A 25,182-nucleotide genomic window follows, 5' to 3' on the forward strand; every position below is an offset into this window, starting at 1 on the left:
AGCCGAGCCAGCATGTACCACACGGCCCGGGAACCCCCAAAAGGCCGCTGTGTGAAAAAGACGCACTAGAGGGCGCCCCTGAAAGGGGCCCCTGGCCCAACTGGTAAGGCGGCTGCTAACGCTCTTACCTAACTCCACTCCGCCTCCAACGCTCTTACCTAACTCCACTCCGCCTCCGCCTCCGCCTCTTGGCGTCGCGCGGCCACGCCCCGTCCCGCTGCGGAGGCTCACGGGACATGTAGTACACCGCGCGCCACTCCTGCACTTCCCCATCCCCCCACGACCGAACCTGGCTTCCCTATGCCCTCCCAGCTCTCTCGGGCCTGACTTCCGGTTTCCTCGCGCGGCCCTGGCGCCGAGCCCGTGGACGGCGGCGGCCTCTTTTCCGGCTGAGAGCTGAGCCACACTTCGAGTACTTTCCCGCAGTGCTTCCTCTCCCACAGGCCCGTGCTGGTCCCGACGGCCGGCCTGGGTCTCGCGCGCGTATTGCTGGGTAACGGGCCTTCTCCGCGTCGGCCCAGCCCCTCCAGCCTCGGCTTGTCCCTCCTTCCAGAACATCCAGGGCTCCTGCCGAGTCAGAAGAAATGGGACTCCCTCCGCGGCGCACCCGGTGCAACTCCCTTCGCTGTGGAAGCGGCGGTGTCTTCGAAGAAACCGGAAGCCCGTGGTGACCCCTGGCGACCCGGTTTGTTTTCGGTCCGTTTCCAAACACTAAGGAATCGAAACTCGGCGGCCTTGGGGGCGGCCCTACGTAGCCTGGCTTCTGGGTGAGTGACTCGCCAGGGCCGGGTGGAGGATAGGGATGCGGGCAATGCCGCGGCCAACCTCCGTTGCTGTTGCTGGTCCGAAGAGACACGTCATTTTTCTCTTACTCCCTCCCGCGCCCCCTCCTTTGACTAGGGAGCGGCCCACTCCTGGGCATCCCTTTCCCCAGTCACCCCCACACCCAGCTGTCCACACCCCTTCCCCTGTCACCCTCACCCCCAGCTGTCCAGGCCCTTCTTGGTCATTCACTTCTCTAATTCCTCCTTTTCTTACTGGGGCGCCTTGAGGTTTTTTTTCATTCGTTGGGACTGCCAAATGCTTCTTTCCGATACAAATTATCGGAAAGAAAAGGGGGACGTTGGCTAGGACGGCACTCCCTGGGGCATCTGAGTAGTGAATATCGACGTCCTGCACTTGATCGAGGGCTAACAGGTATTCGTCGTTTCTCCAATGTCTAACCTGTGTACGGTATTCATTCCAGCCTTCGGCTATTTGTTGAGTAATTACTACTACGTGCAAGGTAGGCTAACACCCTCTACACACAAGAAACCCCAATACTCGAAAGCGAGATAAAATCCCCAGGAAAACTCTTAATACCAATCAAACCATCAGTTGCTCCAAGACGTAATGGAAATTTGCTAAGGTAATCAAAGACAAACGTACCAGGATTGAAATTAACCCTTGCTCCTTAAGTATAGAAGGCATTTTGGTTTTTAGATTGGAATTTCAAATTGGATTGAGCAAGATCTCAAGGCACAATTTCATTTCTCTAAAAACGCCATATCTAATTGCCCAATCTTGTGATCATTCCATCGTCTGTAAATTGAGAACAGTGCATCATTTACAGGATATTTACAAAATTTTAATGTGATACTGTTTGTGAGCGAGACGTCTTACGCAAATAGAAGGTTTTAATATTAAAGAGACAGCATAACACAATGGGAAATGACACTGGATTAGGTCAGAACACCAGTATCTGAATGCTGATTTTTCCACTTACTTGACAATGGGGAAAGGCTAAACTTCCTCATTTTCCTTTTCTCTGAAACGGGGGTAATACATACTCTAAGTCACCAAAGCATAGTTTCTAAGAGTTATGGTGGCTCTGGAGTCAGCTGCCTGGTTTTCATTTCTGGCTCCCCTACTTTCTAATGTTTTCATGTTTCAATTTCTCCACCTGTAATCTGAGGAGATTATTTACAACCTCGGAGGTATTACATAGATTTACTGAATGCTTATGAAGAACAAATCAGATAGTTTCTCTAGAAGATGAAGCATACTGCTTGGTGTACCATAAACACTTGGCTACTGTTAATTACCAATGCAGAACCCTGTCATGTTTATTAAGTAAAATGATGAAGTTTTTTTATAATCCGTGAAGTAACAGGACCAATCTAACTTTTTTCTTTTTTATGGCACTTATATTCAGAGTGCAAGTATGGTTGTCTTGTACTGTTAGAAAATAATTATCAGTAACACCAGTAACATTGAATTGCATTAGAGGTATTACTGTATGAAAGGAATGAAAAGAAGTAGACTGCTCTTCATACCTATGCTAACTGTGGAAGAGTCTTATGATTCAGTGCAATACAAACTGATTTCTGGACTAACACAGTTTATTGGATAACTCAGTGAGTCATAAAAATGGAACTGAAGTTTTTCTTCATGTTGTGTATCTAGTGCTGAGTACATTTTTGGACATTTATTGAATTACAGGTCATTTTATTGCGAATGTACGCACATAAGAGATGATATCTTGAAAAGAGGTACTCGGTGACCCGTCTTCATAAACTAGTTAGGCTATTTCCGCCCCTATTTCATTACAAATAGAGGAAGGGGAATAAGCGTTGGTCCGTTCGTCTTCATAAGACTTAATCCTTGCTCCACAGTATTTTGACTGATTGTACGAAATGGGTTCGGGAATATCCTAGCTTTTCAGAGGTAGAAAGGTGATGAAAATTCTAAATATGATTTACTTCAGGAGGCAATATCGAATAAAGAGCCTACCATATAGGCCTCGATTCAAGCTTCAGTTTTGTCACATACTGCTGGTGTGAATATAGGCAATTTATCTCACCTCTTTGAGCCTCAGTTTCCTCATTTATCATGGTGCTAATACCTTCCTTGCCACGTTTGGTGTGGACTTGAGATAATGTGTGTACCATACATTTCATGCAGCTCCTGGCATAAATGTGAATTCCCTTCTCTCTGTTTAGGTTGCCATTCTGTATTTGTATTAAACTTTTGCCTTCACAGTTTAGTAAGGTGGCATCTTAGTGATGTAGTCTAACCCTGTCATTCTAGATAGGTGGGAAAATTTCGATCTAGAGAGGTAAAGCAAACTAAACTATAATCAGGGTGGCAAATCCTAGACTAGAGTCTGTGTTTCTGAATCCTGGGCAAGTGTTCTTTATGACATAGTTATGCCTTGTCCATATTCTTCTTAGGATAAGCAGAATCCCTTTTGTATTGCCTCTGCAAATGTTGTATTAAGACCATAGACTTAGAAGACAGCTTATTTGGTTTCACGTCTCACCGTTGTCACTGATTAGCTGTGTAGCTATAGGTAAGGTATTTAACTTTTCTAAGACTTTGTTCATAACAGTACTTAGCTAAGTGGTAGAAAAATGCGTGTGACTGGAAGTTAGCAAGCTGTGAAGGTGTAGGTACAATAAGTACAGTACAATGAAAACCATTTTCTTCACATAAGAATACAGTCTTAAGAGACATTTGCTCTTTTGTGGTATCTTCTTTGAAAACCACTTTTTCTCCCCATTCCATCAGACCCCCATAGAGTTCTGTTGTTTCAAATTTATTACCTACCTTTATAGTATAATAATTATTTTTCTGCACAACTCTGCCTCTCACTCTGGGTTTTCCTTGCTGTGTAAATGATTGTTTCGTGATAAAAATGAACAAGTAAATCACAGCTGAGCTAGTTAGAACTTTCTGTAAAACAGAGGTGCATGAGCCCTAATCTTTAAAATACACAAACTGCAGGATATCTGTTTTTGACTTTGTAGAGCAGTTTATGTTATTTCTTGTTTTCAGCTGTCTTTAGGAAAAATCCACATCGAATAAATTCTGCCCATTGGGTTGAGTATTAAATTATTTAAGTCAAACATCTATGGACACAATTTTACTTCTCCTTAAACCAAACTGCATTCTACCGCTTACCTAGCCATCTAATGCTTATTTAACTTGCTCTCCTTTTACGGGGAGAGTGTGTGTGTGTGTGTAAGAGTCTTTCTTATATGAAGATATATATGCATACTTTCAGTTTGCAATATGAGAAAAACCTGTACTTTTCTTTTGAAAGGAAATAACGGGAGTTTCAGCTAGCAAGAGCATGACAGGAATATGTTTTCTCTTATTTTGGAATATCATTGAATCTGGAGACTGAAAAGTAAACTCTTTTAGAGGAAGAAAACTTAAACTTTTCATCATTAGGAGCAAATACAGCTTGCATCAGAAGCAGCATGAGTTAATTATGGTTCTGAGAATCTGCTGCTTTTTTGGTATACTGTAGGTAGCATAGTATATTCTTGTGCTTGGACTTTATTGAAAAACTGGAAAAGATTGTACCTTAAGGGTGGGAATTGTCCTGTGTGGTTAGAAAATGTTAAATTGATGTTAGTGAAGATTGACTGGATGGCAGGTTTTATCTACTCAAGACTTGTAGCGTACACATTGATTTTAACCTGCCTTGCTTATTCCTAGATGCAAATTGCTTAGGTGCTCCCAACTGTTGCTTTAGTTGACAATTGGAAGTTTTTAGTTGTACAATTAGAAAAGCAAAAATACAATGATATAAGACCAGACCCAGAAAAACACAAAACCTTTTGTTGGTATTCATGTGGTCTGAAATAAGGCAAAAGATATGTTATAGGCATTAGTTGATACGAGAAGGGAGATTAGACATTTTGGAAGAAAGCAGGCGTAGTGAAACGAGTTGGAAACCCGTTAACGGGTTAAATTGTCTATGTTTACATCTCAACTCTCCACTTACTATGTTACTTTGGAAAAAATACTTAAATTCCTCCTACCTCAGTTTCTTCATCTATAATGTTCTTGAACAGTGACTGATGTTAGTAAGTAACCAAGTTTTATTTCAAACAAGGGATAGTTAAAAACTCACTTTCTAGTAATAATTACTGACCTAAGATACATGAAATTCAATTGATAATCTTTCTTTAGAATGTTATATTTAGTTTTTTATTTTAAACTAAAAACTATTTAAAAGGACTTTTTGGGTTCTTTTGCATGATCTAAAGTCCCTCTTATTCTGTTTTTCCCAGGAGGTCTTAAAAGGTTTTAGCCACAATTTCTCCTTCCATCATGTTTTTCAGGAACATAACTCTCAGAGAAGTAATGCTGAACCTAACAGCAAACGTAGATGTTCAGAACAAGTCAGTTTTTCGTTAAACAATGAAGGTAACTAGCCTCTTAGGTTTTGAAGTCAGAGTTTGATTTGAATCCTACTGTACCCACTCTTCATTCAGTAATCAGTATTTATTGAGCAATTTTTACACAGTGATGAGATGGGGACACAATGATGGGCAAAACAGACATAGCCTCTGCCCTCACAGAGCTTAACATTCTTCTAGATTTAACGGGGCTAATCCAACTTTCTAAAACCTACCTATAAAATATAGGTGATACCTATTTCATAGAATTGTTCAGATAATTGAAAGAGATAAAATAATATAGTATATGATAGTGGGACATATTGGACACTCAAGTGTTGATTAATTTGTCTTCTAAATATACAACAAACATAACCAATTACTGATACGGAAAGATAGAGTATGCTTTAAGACTTCTATAATATTAATATGTTGTAATGAATTATACTCAGAATTTTTGAGAAGTTATAAATTGAGAAGCTATAAAACTTGCTACTAATAGATCTAAGTGGAAATGTTAGGAGAAGGAATATTTGGGGATGAAGTATTTTAAAAATTTTTGATTGTTTTAATGAAGCTGATATTTCAGATTTTTATAGAACATATTAACAATTATAGTTTTAAGTGGTTTATAGATATCATTTAATATTCTTAAGATTCTATGAGGTATTTGCTATTATTCCTTGTACTTTATAAATAAGGAAACTGAAGCATAGAGGTTAAGCAACTTGCCCAAAGTCAGACACTAAATGGTAGAGTTTAGAATATAACTCATGCAGTCTGGTTTTTAAACATTGTCCTAGTATTTACATTATTCTAACTATAACTTTTTTTCCTTTTCACTTATTCAGTGAGACATTTGTCATTCATATTTTTTTTCTTTTGAACAGCTGTCATGGATGCACTGGTAGAAGATGATATCTGTATTCTGAATCATGAAAAAGCCCATAAGAGAGATACAGTGACTCCAGTTTCAATATATTCAGGAGATGAATCTGTTGCTTCCCATTTTGCTCTTGTCACTGCATATGAAGACATCAAAAAACGACTTAAGGATTCAGAGAAAGAGAACTCTTTGTTAAAGAAGAGAATAAGATTTTTGGAAGAAAAGGTAATTTTTATCTTTTGCCTTCATTGTGTTTGTGACATAAGGAATAATTCAAAATATTTGCAATTTTGAATACTTTTTGTGCTGTCTTCCATGATTGTACTAAATTTCCAAGAATAACTCACTGCTAATCTGAAAACTCTGGGCATTATACTTATCCTGTATTTCACATACCATGTACTTGTACCTGTATCTGTAGGAGAGGATTTAATAACTTGGAATTATATTCCAAATATTTTTATTTCATTTTCAGGTTTACTTACCTTCATAGCTGTATGTATTTTATTCAGAATTTTCAAATCTGGGCAAAAAAAAAAAAAAAAAAAAAGATACACTGACAAAAGATATTAAGTTTCAAAGGAGGAAGCTTCTGGAACATTGTCCAATAGGTTTAATAATGTATTTACCAGGGCTGAAATATTCACTTCAACATTCTTTCTCTTGTTTAACACATGTAATAGGAATAATGCTTTTAACTGATAAACTGATGTTTTCTGTTTACCTTTCCATGTACAATTGTGACACACCTGTTATAGAATATATAAGTAAGGTAGCTGATTCAATATAAAGCACCAATCTACTTGGCTTTATATATGAGGAATATTCTTCAGTCATCCTTTTGTTTTTGAATTTTAAAGTTTTAACTTAGCTTAGTTTATATTTTTTCAGCTCAGGTCAGAGCGTTTTTATCCTACAAAAAGCAGCTACCACAAAGGGTAAAGAATGCATTGTCCTGTATAATAGAAATTAATTATCCAAGGAAATGAATTATCCTATATAAAAAAAACTTGAAGATGGGGCTTGGTAGAGTTTGATTCATTTTTGGTAGGAAGTAAGAGGAAAGGAGTCGGATGTAAAATAATTATAATTTCTTTGTATTGATATGAATTATGTTTACTTTAATGTTGATTATGTAAATTTGTAACATACTGGGATACAGTGAGAGAAGGTAACATTTTGGATCATGTAGCTTTATTTTAAAGTTTAGTAGAAAAATGAGATTTTATGTATAGTTAACATTGGAAATATTTCTGTACTTCATGACCAACAATCCTATTAATTCCTATTCTATAATATGAAGGATTTAATGAATTAACACGCACATCTATTTCTTAAAAAGTCAAGTATGCCTTGGCTGGGCACGGTGGCTCACAACTGTAATTCCAGCACTTTGGGAGGCCAAGGCAGGTGTATTGCCTAAAGTCAGGAGTCCGAGACCAGACTGGCCAACATGGTGAAACCCCATCTCTACTAAAAATACAAAAATTAGCAGGGCGTGGTGGTGCGCCTATAATCCCAGCTCGTCAGAAGCTGAGGCAGGACAATCACTTGAACCTGGGAGGCAGAGGTTGCAGTGAGCTGAGATCGCCCCATTGTACTCCAGCCTGGGCAAAAAGAGTGAAACTCAGTCTCGGGGGAAAAAAAAAAAAAAAAAAGTCAGGTATGCCCTAAGGTGCTGCTTTTTCTCCTGAAAATTAGATACTTTTAATTTGAAAAACATCTAAGCACTGTGCATCACATCTATACTCTGTTGTAGTTATGATTTAATGTGATAAAACAGATACCATGAATTATAAATTACTGATTAGGTAAAAGCATAGAAAACTTCAAAAAATATTCTGCACTATTTTTGCTTTCTTTGTAAAGATTAATTGTGTGGAAATGAAATACTCACCTAATGAATCCAGGCTTTATCCCCTTATTACAACAATTCAAGTAAGATATGGAGCCATCAGAACACTGACTTATTTTTTATCTGTAGAATACTCTCTTAAACTTTCTCTTCTAATTTCATACCATTAGCTAATAGCTCGATTTGATGAAGAAACAAGTTCCGTGGGACGAGAACAAGTAAATAAGGCCTATCATGCATATCGAGAGGTTTGCATTGATAGAGATAATTTGAAGAGCAAACTGGACAAAATGGTAAGTTGGTTTGAAAAGAATGACATCTGTATTTTGGAAATGAATTTTCTCCTTCAAGAAGTTTAAAATTAGAAGTAAGTTAAATATTCACATTTAGTAATTAAAATTTTATATATATGCTCAAGGCAAAATGGAAATTTTAGTAATATTTTAACTTATTTTTATGTAAAATATTTAGTATGTTATGATGTTTAGGACTTAAATATGTCTAACACCACTGACTTATTTTGAAAAATTATTACGTGGTAGATTTAGTCTTTTTTTTTTAAGCCAGTGAATAATGATGTCCTAAATTAGAAAAAGAAAAAAAGAGATTTCTGAGAAACTGAGTTCATTTTCTCACCTTGCTTTTAAAGACAAGAATGTGTTTTTTTCAATATCTACCTGAAAATTGCAATATCATACCATCGTGTAGATTTTATTGAATGTAATTTGGCATTTTCCCTACTTAACTAGAATAAAGACAACTCTGAATCTTTGAAAGTATTGAATGAGCAGCTACAATCTAAAGAAGTAGAACTCCTCCAGCTGAGGACAGAGGTGGAAACTCAGCAGGGTATGCCAGTTACTTGTTATAAGTATTCCAACAGAATTAGCATATTTTTCCATTTATTTGTAATATCAACAGTTTTCGTATCCATATGCTAAGACCTTATTTTTAACTTTTAGGTTTATGTCAATTTCTCTGTTCTACCTTCACATAGTATCAACTTCCTTTAACTTTTCCTTAGCTATATATTGCACTTTTCCTAGAGAAAGTGTGATGGTTTTTATTCAGGTCTAGGTTGTGATGAAGCAGAAGAGGAAGAGAGTAGAAGCGCAGGAGCAAGAAGCAGAAGTGAAATCACCTAGCCCGTTGGTTGTCCCGGCTTCTCTTTCTTACTGAGCATCTTGCCCACAGTTAAACACGCTGCTATGGAGTTGTTACAATTTCTTTTTCTTTCCGAAGGTTGTTAAAAGGTGCAGATGAAATGTTGGGGTGGAAAGTTGGATCTGGGGCATATGGATGAATATAGCCTGTTCCCATGAATATTCGTTCTGATGAGACAAGCTAAGAGTGGGTCTCTGAGAGACCTTTTGATAGGAGATTGAGATGCAGTCTCTTAGCATAACTAGTTGGGGCTTTTTGTAGCTAGAGAGACTGAGTTACTAATTAAAGAATAAAGCAGTATCCAGTTGTATTGAGTTTCTGCAGTGGAATGTTTAAGGATAAATTGTTTTGACATCATACTCTGAGCTTGGTCAAACTTCGTATTCTCTGAGAGGACTAGATGGAATGATTAGCTGAGCCTCAGTTTATTCAGTTTATTATTTTTGTCACTGTTTTAACCTTCACTTATGTAGAATATTGATCTGTCTGCAATTTTAGCACATGCTTGATTTTAATGTAGTTGTCTTTAGAAATTCTAAAACAAGATTGCTAGATTTCTTACTCTCCTTAGCATAGATATTTGAAAGTATTAATAATTACTGTTTTTAAAAAACTATTGATCATATATGTTTTATGATAGTTTTTCTGTTATCTACATTTTACCAGAGTAACCTATTTTTAAGAATTGCAATCAATGTGGAAGGAAAAGATAACAATTCCATTGTCCATCCTTTTTGTAGTGATGAGGAATTTAAATCCACCTTCATCAAACTGGGAGGTGGAAAAGTTGAGCTGTGACCTGAAGATCCATGGCTTGGAACAAGAGCTGGAACTAATGAGAAAAGAATGTAGCGATCTCAAAATAGAACTACAGAAAGCCAAACAGACGGTATTACAGAATTACTAAATCGAGAAATTCAGTGTTCTTTGTACATCATATGTAGGATTTATAACTAAGTATGTATTAAACCATAGAGTTAAAATAAATTGTAATTACTTAGAGAATTAAAAAATTCTTGTTTATCTACCTCTTTAAGCATTTCTGCTAAAATTTGACATGCCATATACTTACTCTGTCACAAAATTAAACAATTTTGTTGTTTAAAAGGTTGATTTTTAGTAAGCTTATTAGTTTATTATAACTGTTCTTTCAGAGTCTTTCCTTCAATTTCCTTAAGTTACTTTTTTCTCTGTAAAGTTTAAAGGGTACTCAGGTTTTAAGTCCTATATTATTTTACTTAATAGTTTCATTAATTTATATATCATAAGGGACAACTCAAGTTTTAGAATTAAACAAAACAACATGACCAACAAAGAAAACATGACAGAGCTTACTTATTTTCAAAAGACTAATACTTTGGGGCATCTTTAACTACCAGCAAATAGCTGAGAATTTAAGAATTGGAAACAATAACAAAAACCTGCCAAGTTGCTGAAGTGTGTTTAGCCTGAAGTCAACCACTAAAACAAGCTGCCTCTTAGGTCCTCACCAAGAGTCTATTTGCCCAATATTTTACACCAGGTTCTAACAAGCTTGGATCTATGTTTTCAAACGTCATGACAGTGTTGAGATTAAAAGAAGAAATGATAAAGTAGCAAAGTAGTGTGACAGCAGTGCACCAAATGCAGATTTTAAATAATTATTACAAGACATTGAAAAGCTTAGTAGTCTGGAGCAAATAGCCATTTTATGCATTCATGTGTCTCAAACTAAGGTATAACCAGTTACATAATTGTTTCTGCACTCAACCATTTTGCCTACCAAAGCATTCTAACACTATCGAGGAATTGTGTTTCTTATTTCTTGTTCCTCTGGGATACTGCCACCTGAAAGGGGAACTCCATCCCATACTTCCTGACTGCTTTCCAGATTCTGCCCTGAATCTCAAGTGTTCTTAGATGGAGCTGATACTTCTTTCTTCTGTAATGTAGTTTTTATGAGAGGTGACCACTCGATAAGAATGAGCCAGACATTGAGAATAATATAGCACTCTGCCTAGTCCTTGGCCAAATGAATTCCTCTGAAATGGGCAATGAGAACTCACTTTGGCACCCCCATCCCTGATAAAAGGGAAACACTACAAAAATTATTGTCATCTCCCGCTAGAGCCAAAGTGATTTTTTTTCCTACTTGACATATAAAGTTGATTGTTCCCAGCTTTGAGCTTGTGGCCACACACCACAATTCCTTCAAAGACTCAGCATCCTTGTTCCACAGATCAGTTACTGTCACCACTGAGAAGCCTCTTTTCAAAAGATGGGTTTACAAGAAAGGATATGCACCTTGAAGTTCTGAATTATAATTGTCAGTATTTATATTCTGTTTGAAAGGAAATAATTTGATAGCCTTTATACGTGATGGATATTTTGTAGTGTAGGAAGCAGTACCATGGAATCGGAAACTTAGCTCTGAATTTTGGTGTTGCTTATTAACTGTAACATTAGGAACACCATTTTACTTTTTGGAAGTTGTTTTCTGTAAAGTAGACATTAAATACCTTTTTTCATGAAGGTTAAATTAGTGTATGTAAAGCAGTTATTAGGGCCTTTCGACGTCTTCTAAACCAACTTTATTTACTGATCTAGTATCTCTTTTACTTCTTTGGCCCTAGAGTCTGTACTTCTCACAGGATCAACTGTTTCTGAATATAAATGGCTGGAATATTAGGGGACACAGTTTTATTCTCCTGATCAAACATGACTGTCATGCTCACAGGACTTAGTATATTAATCACAGCTAGTTAGCATAGTGGCTATTATATAGTATGTTCAGTAGATAAATGCTTTTTTAAAAAGATTAGAGTAATCCAGAAGGTCAGTATTTTTAGGTATTTATATGTATTGAAATTTCTATTCTTAGCATTTTAGTTATTCTTTTCCACTAGATGGTGCTAGGGAATAAATTTGCTTTTAGTTTAAATTCATCTTTCATAAGTAACCAAATCACAGAAACAGACTTCTAGAGGTAGAAGAAATCACTTTCTTTAAATGATGACTAAATTATGTCTGAGAGACAAGAAACTTTTAATAGTTAAGATGAGCTAAGAGAGGAATATTGAAAAGGCAATATTTATAAGATGGCCCCCACCTTCACAGGCATTTATTAGGGGTAGGGTGAGGCTGTGAAGTTAAAAAGGGCTTACTCAAACTAAAATAAATGAACAAAGAAGAGGAAGAGTGGAAATAACAGTTTATCAAGGGTTCCGAGTTGAAATCTTGATGCATACTTGCAAATCTTCTTTCTATGATGTTGCTGGCCAGAGTCCTCTTGGATACACGAATCTGAGGGGAAGCCAAGGAGAGAAATTTATGTTCACAATACTCTAGCCATATTACTCTAGCTCACATTACTCTAGCCATATTAACAAATTTTGTTTTTTTTAAGATGACACTTTCAGTGAAGCATTTTATAAAACCTTCTGAAGTATGTAATAGCATCCTACATGGATATAATAGTGGTTTTTTTTGTTTGGGTTTTTTTTTTTTTAAGTGTTTAGTGAGGGAATTCAGTTCATTAGTATGTCATGTTAGTGAGGTTACAGGGGCAGTTCCACTATGGGCTTTTTAGACTTTCTATGTCCCCTAATATTCCAGCCATTTATATTCAGAACAGTTGATCCTGTGAGAAATACAGACTCTAGGGCCAAAGAAGTAAAAGAGATACTGGATCAGTAAAATCAAGTTGGTTTAGAAGACGTCTGAAGTCCCTAATAGCAGTAGCCCAGTTAGAGATTCACAGTGTGCTGTCGTATGTTAAAGGTTCTGCTGTAGTACAGAAACCTATATAACTTGAACATTGTTTCCCAAGATTTCGTAGCCATGGGCTTCACCTTATATGAAACTCCCACATCATATGGCACTAGTTGGGGAACAGATCCATTATCACCTTCAGGACATAGGCAGTCTATTACTAGCAACAAAAGCGTCTGAATACTAGATACAGTCCCTATGAGCTTACTGCTGATGTACATTAGAGTCTCTGAATTGTTAGATAGTAGTTGGAAAAACATTTTCCCACTCAAACTGTCAAATTTTTTATATTGTTGGCTTTAAAAATGAGGAAGATTTTTAATGAACATGTATACGTAAGTATATACTAATTTTTAAAAAAGATTTTAATTGATGATATGAAGATACTATAAGTGATCTGATCAGATTCCATTATTTCCTGCAAGGAACAGGAAAAACAAGGTCCAAGGATATATGTCTTGTTAATGGTCAGACCTCCCGGACCTGTGGGCCAGTTCTGGGCCAGTTCTGTTTCCCCTCTCCATGGGCTCCCTAAGATTTGATTTAACTGTTAGAGTATTAAAATCAGAGATCCAGAAATGTTTTAACTGCTGTAAGATTAGGTATTTTTCACATTTTACTCTCAAGTTCAGAGTACTTATGAAGTCCTTGTGTTGCTTTTTAATGTTTCACTGCAAATTATATAATTTAGATTGTATTAGTAAGAAATAATAAAATTAAAATTGGTATTCTGAGCTTATACTGGCCACATCTGCCAATAGAATTAATACCTGTGGTAATCATTATTTGTTACAGATCGTTAAATGAGAATGCATTGCAAACAAGTGTGTTAGAGTTGTCTCAAACATACTAAGTCCATTTAAAAATATCTTCTGAAGGTTCTTTCTGTCACATCTGCAAACTAAATAAACTAAATTTAAAAGCATACAGGGACTTTATGATGTCCTCGCCAGGTCATTTTTAATCCATGTGGAAGGAGGAAATGTATGCTGACGTTTTAAAACAGTAACCTGTTAAAATTCTGGTGTGTTTGGTAGTACTACAAAAAGTAAAATACCAAAAAACTTCCATTTTCTCATAGAATTCATTCACCTGTACCATAAGTAAACAGAAATGTGATAAATGTGTAATACTTTTTTGAATATAGACTTCAGATTGGTGTCTTCAGAAATATGTTTTGTAAGATTACAAGGTCTTTTACAAAATGAGAGCAATTTTATTCTTTTAAAGAAAATTAAAGTATTAGCATACTTTAAATTATTGGAAGTGATTTAGAGATATTTGTTACAGATTGGAGGTGTTTCATTAAAATTGAGTTTAAAATCTAATTTTATTCTTTGCACTTACAGATATATTCTGTAAAACCTGAAACATGTCTCTGGTAATGTAAGAGCTGAGACTAAATAAAATGTAAAAATTACAACTTTTAAACTTCTTTTTTTTTAATCAATTGACAGGATCCATATCAGGAAGACAATCTGAAGAGCAGAGATCTCCAAAAAATAAGCATTTCAAGGTATGACCATTCTTCAGCATTAAAATAATACATTGTCCTCTTCCATAAGTCACTTTGTGTAGGTCCTTAGATTTCTTTTATGACTTAACCCTAAAAACAAAAAATGGATGTTGTTTGGATACTGAATGTAACCTCTGATCACAATATATTTATAAAATAAAATTTAATTGTTAATAACAGCTTTGAATTTAAGTAGCAGAAAAATGGGATGCCTTAAACTTTCTGAACATTTAGTAATATTTTAGGTATGATTTTAGGGAACTAGCTTTATGGAAGTATTCTGTAATACTGAATTTGTACATGAAGAATTATTCATTATCTATATACAATAACATTCCTTTGTCTTAAGAGCTTACTTGGCCGTTGTTAGTCTTTGGGATAGCATGAAATTTATTTTGTTTGTTGTTTGTTTTTTGAGACAGAGTCTCTGTAGCGCAGCCTGGAGTGCAGTGGCGCAATCATGGGATAGCATGAATTTTGAGGACTGTTCCCTCTTCCCGTAAGAATAGAAGTAGCCATCAGAGTCCATATACTTTTTCAACCCTTTTTCCTCAAATACGTATCATTTTTACTTAAGTAACTTCAGTTCTGTGTTTTAAACTATCTAATAATTGTTGTTTCTACTATGTTAAGATAGCCTCTCTACATTGTTACCCTCCATCCAATAAAAAATAGTGATCTGACTTCATTGTTTTGTCATTTGGCTTCCAAAGTTTACTGACCTAAGTAAATAATGTGAATTGTGTCAGGCCAATTTCTATCAAAAACCTGCTTGAGAGAAATGATCAATTAGGAAAAACAATCTGAGGAAATGACATACAGCCATTCTTCTAGATCAGGGGTTGGCAGACTTTTTCTATAAAGTGCCGGCAGTAACTGTTTTATTCGGCTTTGTGAGCTGGCAGTACAGTCTCTGTTGAAGTTATTTAACTCTGCCATTTGAACAGTACTTCAATTATGCCTTCGAATTTTATCTAAGTTTACTGCAAGGAAACTTTTTCTTTTTTTTGAAAAATGTGTCTAGTATAGTGTCCATGTAAACTATTTCTGAAAATTATCTTGTCAGTTATCTTCTTTTCTCCTGTCAACCTAGGGTTCCCCTTATTTTTCTGTATTGTCCTTTTTGTAAGCCACTTCTAATCAGCTTAGAAAGGAGTAAAGAATAAAGAAATATCAGCAAGAGAGATCAAATACAGGGGCTATATAAATAGTACATTCGAAATATGTGATATAGAATGGAATTTCTGCTTCCATTCATGGGAGATTACATAATTTGGATCATATCCACTAAGAATTTCTTGAAAACCTGACTCCCCCCAAAAATACCTGTTTGAAGGCATCAGATAACTAACAGATATTAAAATCTCTCTGTGCCAGGATTTGGGGAAAGCTGTAGTCCCAAGGAGACAATTCCGTTTTCAAGGCTGCAAAGCTGTAATTGTGGCTCCAGAGTGTAATCTCGCAATTCTTTAAAGCTCAGTATCAATTCAGAGGAGTTTTTAGAAAGAATTGCCTTAAATTCAGTTTAAAAGTTACTTTGTGTTAAATCCGTGTCAACAGATGTATGGAAAGAATTGTGTAATTACAGCGTGTCCCAGTGGCTCTCTCAGTGCTCATATACACTTGTGTGTTTTTGCAAATTGGTTTGCATTTGTATCAGGTAGACAATGTGAACTGCAAAACCAATTAGGTTTCTCTCTTCTGGTTATATATTAGAAAACTTAGAACCAGATTTGTGGCCTACTGTTGGTAAACTTTTATCATGCATTTTTATGTTAGCCTCATTCTCCACTGCATTTTGTTTTGTTTTGTATTTTTCGCCTCATCATTTCCACCTGTTTCCAGTTTATGTTCTTGTGTTTTGTTAATCTTTGTAAGTTACTTCATCTACTTTTAAGAGGAACAATTCAGATGACAGATTGGTTTACTATATTGGAGAAAGTACATAGGGATATTTCCATTAAACCATTAACTAAAGGTTTAGATATTTTTAAGGAATATTTTTCAGTTATTTGGATAGCTTGCTTTTTGGGAACTCTCCTTTTTTGTATTGCTTCCATCATATTGCCAGGCAAATGAGGTAGTATACTGTTTTTGTAAGACAGAGTGAACCTTTTAATTACTGGAGGCCTTTTGTATGATACTCCTTGTATAAAACATCGTTTAACAATAATAACCCTATCAGAAATTTAACCAGTGTCTTGCCAGTTCCTGTTTTGATTTTGGCTTTAAGTTGATTGCTTTAGTTTTTAAACCAGATCTAGATATGGAGTCACTGTACTTCTTTTATTCATCATCTGTAAACTTACATTGTGGAACTGTGTTACAGATGACTTCCTAAAATGTAAATTCTAGGTTTAGAAAAAAAAAAGATAAGTGTTTTTCAAGCTCTTCTGTGTTTCCTTAGTGCTATGAAATTTTATTAGCTATAATAAGCATTGTAAAAATACGGAATAAGAAAGAACATACCAATAGCAGAGTGCATTACACACAATAAGGGTAAGTATGGTTTCTTAGAATTTTTCTTTGGGTTGCAGTGTAAAATGATTCTTGCTGTGCCTTGCAATAAAAAATGAAAGTCACTTGTTTGGGGGGAACCACAGTTGTCAAAATACACACTTTTAAGTCTATAACTCTTGGCTAAGAATATCCCATAGTTTAATTCTACCGTGGTGATGGAGGATGTAATAGTTCAGTAAATTTTCAAATGCTAAAGAAAAATATGTATGGCTGAAGTAGAAACTCAAGTAAGTGGATTTTTCTTATACAAGGAATAGTTATTTCTGTATTAAAGAGTTGCAGATATAGTGTCAATTAAGAAAATGACTTTTAGATGTTACACTTTGTAAGCAGGACATGTACTCCCTCCTTCAGTTGTGGACAAGCAGGTTTCATTTAAAAGTCAGAGATGTGAAGTTTTATACTGAGAAGTATAAAACTTATACTGAGAAGATTGTGTTGGCAATCAGCATATTGTAGGTGCGTGGTAATTGATGATAATATGAAAAATGTTACTCTAAAAGGGCAGTGATCAGTCATCAGACCTGGTAAGTGAAAAAAAGCTTTAAACAGCAACATGGCAGACTGCAGTAGACTTCTCAACCCATTTCCTCGTGTGTAAAATGAGGTTACCCACTTTACCAAGTTGGTGTGACAATGTGGTGAAGTGCCTAATATTAGTGCTCAGCCATCGTTATTTGTGCTTCATCTGTTTTTAGAGTTCTCATTTGAGAAGCTTCAGTGTTACATTTCAATATTTTAAGTAGTTGTGTAAATTCTTTATAGACAACTATATACATTAATAGCATTTTGCTTGTGGTGGCATTTAAAGCAAAACTTAACTAAAGTTTATACTCCCAATTGAGGAACTGTGGTGAGGATAGGAGGCTCACAATCTATATATTGTCTTTGAAATACCTAGATAAGAGGTTTAATTGGAAGCCTGCTAAAAATTAGGGATGACGACTTGCCTTTTCCAATATCATTTAAATGATGGTTTAAACATTTTATTCAAGTAGATAGAATTTAAAATAAGTTTTTACACACTTTGAAGATTATAGCACTTTAATATTAACTGTAAACTGGGAAACACTAACTGCAGTTACTTTGTTATCCACAAGAGGGTGAGCTATACTTAGTAATAATTTTAGATTTGCCTATCTGTAGTTTTAAATTCAGGTTACATTAAGAGCAAAAAAGAAGACTACATGTGTATTAAACTCAGTGACCTAGTTTTTAACTAAACCTAAGTTTTAAGCAGTCTTCACTAAATTGAACTGAAAAGTTTGTATTAGGCACTGTAAACACCATTATTAGAATTGTTTCTCTTCTTTTCTGTGCCTAGCTGTGTATTTTAGCTCTCAGACTGTCTTCAGTATTTGCTGTTTTCTCTAAAACGGGCTCTGATTTACTGTCTCACGCCAATAATAAACTATTTTTAAGCTGTATTATTCATACCATGACTGAATGAATTAGCACATGTACAGTGTTTACACTTACTGCTATATAATGTGAATAACTCTTCAGAAAGCATACAGAATGCCCAGAATTGTACCAAGAAACCAACAACTCTCTTCACACGTGAGACAGGTTCCTGTGTGAAACATTCATTGTAGCAAACATCTCAGATGTTTTTTGGTGAAGTAGACATGGTTAATTTTGTGAACTAATTATTTGACCCCTATTCAAAACTTGCAAAAAGCCCTGTGATTTCTAATACACTACAACTTAACAAATGATGTTTACAAGAAACTAAAGCACATTTTTCTTAAAAGCAGTGTAAAGTTTATTGACAAAAAGGTATTTCACCTTACATAATTCAAAATAATTATATTTTATAGATTATATATTAAATATAAACTATATTACTTCTGTAATTGGAGATATTAGATTTCAAAAATGTTGTCCTTTTGAGGTTTAAGTGTTTATGGTAACACAAAAATTGAAGCATAAGGTGACATGTTTGTCTAGTTTGATTTCTGTACTACTAAAATTACACTAATATCTCTAAGGGGTAATAATTATTTTTTAATGCTATAAGATTATTTAGTCTTATACTGAATACTTTGTGATATTCCTGTACAACAAAATGAGAATATATGCTGAAGATTTTAATTTCATTTAGTTGGTAATTAAGCAGCAAAAAAATAATAATGAATATCCGAGTATGAATGTTTAATGGAAAACAGAATCTATAAAAATTAGGTTTAAAATCACTAATTATAATTTCTTAGATAATTGAGGTAAAATACTTTTAATTATAAAAATAGGAGAGGCATTTTTGAAGTTTCTATTTCTGTTTCATATAATCCTCCCTCTCTAGCTTCTTTTTCCTTACCAGGAAATCATCTGGCTCTTCATGTCTTGTGCTGTCATGTCACATTGGTTTAGAACCAACATTATGAGACAGCCCAGTCAGACATAAAGAATGTAATACATGAAACCTAAATTTTATTTTAATGTGGACTTGGATATATATTCAGCAGTTGATATATCATTTCAATTCAGTGTCAAAACAATCAAAGGATAAATACAAATTGATCCATATTTGAATGAGTGTAACTTTACTGTTAATCAGATTTGCAAATAAAGAACATATTTCTTACTACTTACTAATTAATAGCTGCACATTATAGCCTAAAATAAAATCTCACTTCTGAGACTCTGCAAGAAGCTCTCATCCATTATATTTATTTTTATTATACCCTGTTCAATATCATACAGTTAATTGCTACATATCAGATGGACAGTATTATTCTTTCAAGATCTTTTCACTTATTAATGCCCTAGTTAAATATCTTTCAATTGTTTATTCAATTTACATCATCTCAAAACTAATTGGAGCAGAAATTTGATCTGCATATTTCTAAAGTTATTCCCTTTTGTCTATAAAAAGGAATGATGAGTATTAACTTTTTGTAAAAACATTTATTTCAGTGATAATATGCAGCATGCATACTGGGAACTGAAGAGAGAAATGTCTAATTTACATCTAGTGACTCAAGTACAAGCTGAACTACTAAGAAAACTGAAAACCTCAACTGCAATCAAGAAAGGCAAGTCACTGTTTACCGGAAACCACTGATGCCAGCCAAACTGCCTGAAGAGCAACTAGCTGTCGTATCTTATCAAAATCTCATCAAATGAGAGATTGATAAGCCAAAGTATATATAGTATGTTCGCAGCCTACCCATTCTCTGCTTTGGCTTCAGTCTCATACTGGTCAACTTCACACATAAAGGTGTTGCTGATGTGTTTTTTCTTCAGTACTGTATTCTTTTCCCCTTGTGGCTTTTCTCAGCCAAGTGTTGCTTATGTGTATAAGACTGAGGTGTTAAGTTTGCTCTAGTTGACCTTTTACCACAGCTACTTCATATATTTAAAAAAAAAAAAAAAAAGACACCAAAAGCAAATTTTCATTCCAGTGCTACAGAATACACTGGAGACCTAGCTTTTTAGGTTGTTTTGAAAAAAAAAAAACAAACTTTGATTCATTATTTGGGTTTTTGCATTTCTTATAAGCTTTTCTTTCCACAAAGGATATAGCTGATTACAACGAAGACTAGGTATTCTCCCCTTATGCCCTTCAAGCAAACAATTTTCATTGCTTTGCCTTTCATATTTAACTGCTTGACTGATTGAACTTTTTGAGTTTTGTGTTAACTAGTAGTAGCTACTTTCGCCAAAGCTATTTTTATACCTTAGAGAAAAATCAGTACATTTGTACCTAGTATTACATAACAGGTATATTTCTGAAAAGTTGTGTGATACAAATTTGAATGCCCTAAAATTTACTTTTTAAAAATGAGGTAGGACTTTTTATAAAAAATAATCACCGTCTAGTTTAAAATGACTTACTTATATTTCACATTGTCTTAAGAGGACACAAGGGGATTGTGTCATAAATACTTGTCCTCAGGAGTGTTTATTAGTGAGGAAAAATGTTAAACTTTGGAAAGGAAAATTGAATTTAGAACTACTTTTCATTTTTAGAGAGTTGGTTACATATAAATCAGGGAAAATAATATAGCTTATTTTTAGCAAATCTAGCTTAATTTTTGGTTCACTTTGTCCTTGAGTTTTCCAGTGGCCAGAGTTATATCTGACACCAAAGGTTGATGGTACAAATAAGATCTCTCTTTAAAGGGACTCAAAGTAATTCTGCATTGGGTTTTCATTGTAGCTTTGTTTACATGATAAATAGAACTACCAAAGAATAATAAAGGAGCAATGCTCTTTTCATACTTGGACATGGCTCATCCTTGTGTTCCTTCCTAGCTGATAAATAAGATATTTTTCAGTGCTTTGGAACGTAAGTTTTTTAGCACATTTCCTATGACAGTGGCAGGCTCAAGGTCACCACTCCTTATACAGAACTCATTGCTTTGAGGAGTACAGAGATGAGACTAGAAAAACCTTTCTCCTGACCTTTGTATCACCTTTTTTCCAAAGCCAAACACTTCACTTCCAGTTCTCCTCCATCCTTATCCACCCTCTCAGGAAAAACAACGAGCTTATTTTATAATGTCGTTCAATCTGTTTATTCTAAAATTGCATGAAGTCAAGCCTTTGTTACTCTTGGCCATCCTTCTTGAGCTAAGGATAAACTTACCTTTCCACACTGGTAGGTTGAGCTGGAGGGAGAGTAGAAACCTGTATTACCAACATGCTGGCTGTGGTGAAATAATAGCTTTTAAGTAGTCTTTTTCTAGGCCATTGCATTTGTCCAAAACTTTTTTTTTTGGCTAATTGAACTATCTCAGTCCCCACTGACATGTGAACAGTCTGCAACCCTTCTCCAGCCACAGTAAGAGCCAAGAGCAGGATCTTTATATGTATTTTAACTGTATTAGTTTCCAACTTTAAAAAATGTGTAGTTCTTCCTCTTTTAAAAGCTCTATGACATAGTTGGGACAGGAATTCTATATCCATTCTGCAGACAAGGAAAGAGACATCAGGAGCAGCTAAGAGATAAATATCTAAAGTCACAGTAAATTGCTGATCCAGGATTAAAACTCAGATCATCTGTCATCTCCTAGTCACAGTGCCTCAATGATCACACTAACTTGGAAATGTTAATTTCATCACCAGTTCTAGAATTCAGTCAAATTAGTGAAGTGTTACCGAATTTTATGATCACAAATGTCATCTGACATTTAGTCTGTGTTTTCTTTTTAGCCTGTGCCCCTGTAGGATGCAGTGAAGACCTCGGAAGAGACAGCACAAAACTGCACTTGATGAATTTTACTGCAACATACACAAGACATCCTCCTCTCTCACCAAATGGCAAAGCTCTTTGTCATACCGCATCTTCCCCTTTACCAGGAGATATAAAGGTTTTATCAGAGAAACCAGTCCTCCAGTCATGGACAGACAATGAGAGATCCATTTCTAATGATGGTACATGCTTTCAGGAACACAGTTCTTATGGCAGAAATTCTCTTTCTCTGGAAGACAATTCCTGGGTATTTCCAAGTCCTCCTAAATCAAGTGAGACGGCATTTGGGGAAACTAAAAGTAAAACTTTACCTTTACCCAACCTTCCACCACTGCATTACTTGGATCAGCATAATCAGAACTGCCTTTATAAGAATTAATTTGGAAGAGATTCACGATTTGACCATGAGGACACTACCTCTTTCAGTGGTCCTCCCAAGAAATTATTTAACAAACTGAAAGGAGATTTTGATTAAAATTTTGCAGAGTTCTTCAGTAACTATATTTGAACATACTGTACAATATTTACAAAAACCAACATAGTTGGTTTTCTAGTATGAAACAGCACCCTCTAGCTCCATATTCTAAGAATCCGAAATACACTACTCTACTAATTAATAAGTAAACTTAAGGTGTTTTAAAAAGAGAACTCTGCCTTCGATAATTGTAAAATTTTGCCTCTCAGAAGAATGGAATTGGAGATTGTAGACGTGGTTTTACAGAGTGTGAAATGTCTAAATATCTGTTCATGAAAATAAAAGGAAACCATGTATGTTGCTTCAGATTGCATAATGGAACAAATGGCAATGTGAATAGGTTACATTTCTGTTGTTACAATGCATAAAGATACTGAAAATATAATGAAATAAAAGCATCTTAGGTTATACCATCTTTATATGCTATTGTGTTTCAATATTTAAGATTTAAAGTGATTTTTTTAGTCACCATGTTTTGTTGATAAAATTTTAGAATGGAAGTTTGAATTCTAAGACTTGAAATAACCTGATCATTGAAGCCAACTTTGTCCCAGTATATTCCTTAAGTCCTAATTGGGGGAAAAAAAAAAGTGAAATAGTTGAAAACCTCTGTTAGGTGTAAACAAATGATTGTTAACCCTACACACCACTCAATAAGTAGTAGAAAGAGCATCACACAGATTTCAGTCTAATCTGCCCCTTCAGTGGGCCATAATATAAACATAAATGTATGTGTGTAATTATAAAAAGTCATTTTCTTCAAAGGGACTACAACTGCTCGTGTAGAGCAGCTTCTAAATTGTTAGACTTTGTATTGAGATGTAATATATTTATTGAGAAAGTGATTTTAAATTAGAATTTTTAATCATAGAAATCAAAGTTTGGGCTGTATTGATATTGTCAATCATGAAATGTCCACACACTCTTATTCTAAGTGGCCAATTACTTGTAAATAAAGAAGGAAATAACAAAGATGGCTTCACATGGAAATTTATCTAAATTCTTTCAGGGTGGAGATTTTCTTGGTTCATACACCTTTTGCCTGAGTTAAAGTATTTCATGTAGGAGGACTTTATCCTTTTTGATAGACAGTTTCATATATCTTGAACTCAAAAGAGTATCTCAGATCTCTTCTACTATATTACTGAATAGCATACATACATAGACAGTGTTCACCATTCACCAGATATTTTTTTCTTTCTATTATCTTACACTTATTCAAGCTTGTCTGTGATTAATGGAATTGGTGTCAGATGCTGGAATTTATTCTGACCAATGAACATACTGACTCAGGGGAGTACAATCTCCTGCCAAGTAATAGAACCAAACCCAATATGCATAAAACAAATACAATACTCCAGGCTTTAGCTGAAGGAAGCAACTACCTGTGTAATAACAAAGCAGCAAAAACTATTTCTCATGTGGCTGCATAGGCTGTATATTGTATCTGATCTCTAATGTAGCTTACTGGTTTACCTTTTTTAAAACCAAAATTGGAAATTTTCCTTTGTAAAGAAAAAAAGTCTTATGAAATAATTGCTTGAAGAAATTGTTTAATTAAAATAAATTATTTTTGTTTGAAATTGAAGTGGATGTGAAATACTGTCCTTGCCTATATATCTCAAAGTCTGGTACTAATTGTTAGTTGTTAATATGATTCATATAATAGACATTTGTTAAACCAGCTTTTGAGTGGAGAAAATTATTTTCCATTTAAACAGTACAGTGATGATAGCTATCAAACAGGTGTACTAAAGTCAGTGACTGTGACAGTTTAAAGTGCCAGACAAATGATGTATAAGGTTCTTTAGTAAGGAAAGATTAACCAAAATTTTTTTACCCAGTTAGAAGTTTTTAAATGTACACTTGATCATCTCTGCTCTAGGTAAAATTCAAACAAAAAAAACAGTGGCCCATCTGTAGCTTATAAATCTATTTAAAATTGAATATGTTGACTTGCTGAAACTTGCTCTCAAGAGCTTCCTTTGAATCTTTATATTTATTTTTATAAGGTTCAATTCATTACATCCATAAATCGACAGAATGAAGAGAACATAAATAACAAAAAGCCACCTATTCCTTCCTCTTGCTCCCTTATTAGCTAAAGTAAAATTTACATCTGTAAGACTTATCGAGTTGCTGCCAAAATGGAACTGAATTCTTAAAAGCAGGAACGTGCCTATGTGAAACATTAGAAAACCAAAATAAATGGGAAAATTCAGACTTGAAGAACTGAATCATGTGACAACAAAGTACTGATCTTAATTCAGAAAGGCTACTTGGAGAAGGTGTATGTTAAGGGGCAAAAAACCTGTGGGTTATCACATATTAACAGAATAATATCAACAGGCACCCATAAGCAAGCAAGACACAACTGAGGCAGATGTACCAGGTGAAAAAAATCTTCAGTATGGATACGCATGGGTATTCTGAAGCCTACAATGAATGGTTTAGTCTTTGACAGGAGGATGAACATATTATTTATATTATATAATCTAATTTGGCTTCTATAGGGAAAGCAACATATACGTAAGTGAATTTTCTACATGAAGTGGGCTACTTCTGATTTTAAAGCTATAAAATAGTCACAGATTGTATATTTCACTAGCTTCTTAAAGTTACCTTATCTCTAAAAACAGGTAACTTCC

General features: G+C 35.0%; 1 protein-coding gene across 5 annotated transcripts; it reads left to right on the forward strand.

Moving 5' to 3' along the window:
• The first annotated feature begins 225 nt into the window (after positions 1 to 225).
• On the forward strand, positions 226 to 24,122 carry AZI2 (5-azacytidine induced 2). Of its 5 annotated transcripts, XM_011985554.1 has the most exons (9): positions 226 to 767; positions 5,115 to 5,199; positions 6,083 to 6,282; positions 8,083 to 8,205; positions 8,662 to 8,761; positions 9,817 to 9,965; positions 14,284 to 14,342; positions 19,779 to 19,897; positions 22,020 to 24,122. In XM_011985554.1, the coding sequence occupies exons 4-9, from the start codon at positions 8,203 to 8,205 to the stop codon at positions 22,436 to 22,438; spliced, it is 849 nt and encodes a 282-aa protein (XP_011840944.1). In that variant the 5' UTR covers positions 226 to 767; positions 5,115 to 5,199; positions 6,083 to 6,282; positions 8,083 to 8,202; the 3' UTR covers positions 22,439 to 24,122. The 5 variants fall into 5 exon arrangements, with proteins under 5 accessions (XP_011840944.1, XP_011840933.1, XP_011840952.1 ...); XM_011985543.1 differs by lacking the exon at positions 5,115 to 5,199 and having other exon boundaries at positions 6,062 to 6,282; XM_011985550.1 differs by lacking the exons at positions 226 to 767; positions 5,115 to 5,199 and adding an exon at positions 891 to 1,197 and having other exon boundaries at positions 6,062 to 6,282.
• The last annotated feature ends 1,060 nt before the right edge of the window (positions 24,123 to 25,182 follow it).

This window comes from Mandrillus leucophaeus, unplaced genomic scaffold (assembly GCF_000951045.1).
Source record: "Mandrillus leucophaeus isolate KB7577 unplaced genomic scaffold, Mleu.le_1.0 Scaffold107, whole genome shotgun sequence".
Taxonomy (NCBI): domain Eukaryota; kingdom Metazoa; phylum Chordata; class Mammalia; order Primates; family Cercopithecidae; genus Mandrillus; species Mandrillus leucophaeus.

Bases quoted from the DNA above. Each gene is read 5' to 3' on its own strand.
- AZI2 (XM_011985543.1), top strand. From the start codon at position 6,067: ATGGATGCACTGGTAGAAGATGATATCTGTATTCTGAATCATGAAAAA. The intron at 8,206-8,661 runs GTAAGTTGGTTT...CTACTTAACTAG, and splicing joins AGAGCAAACTGGACAAAATG to AATAAAGACAACTCTGAATC. The intron at 19,898-22,019 runs GCAAGTCACTGT...TTTTCTTTTTAG, and splicing joins CTCAACTGCAATCAAGAAAG to CCTGTGCCCCTGTAGGATGC.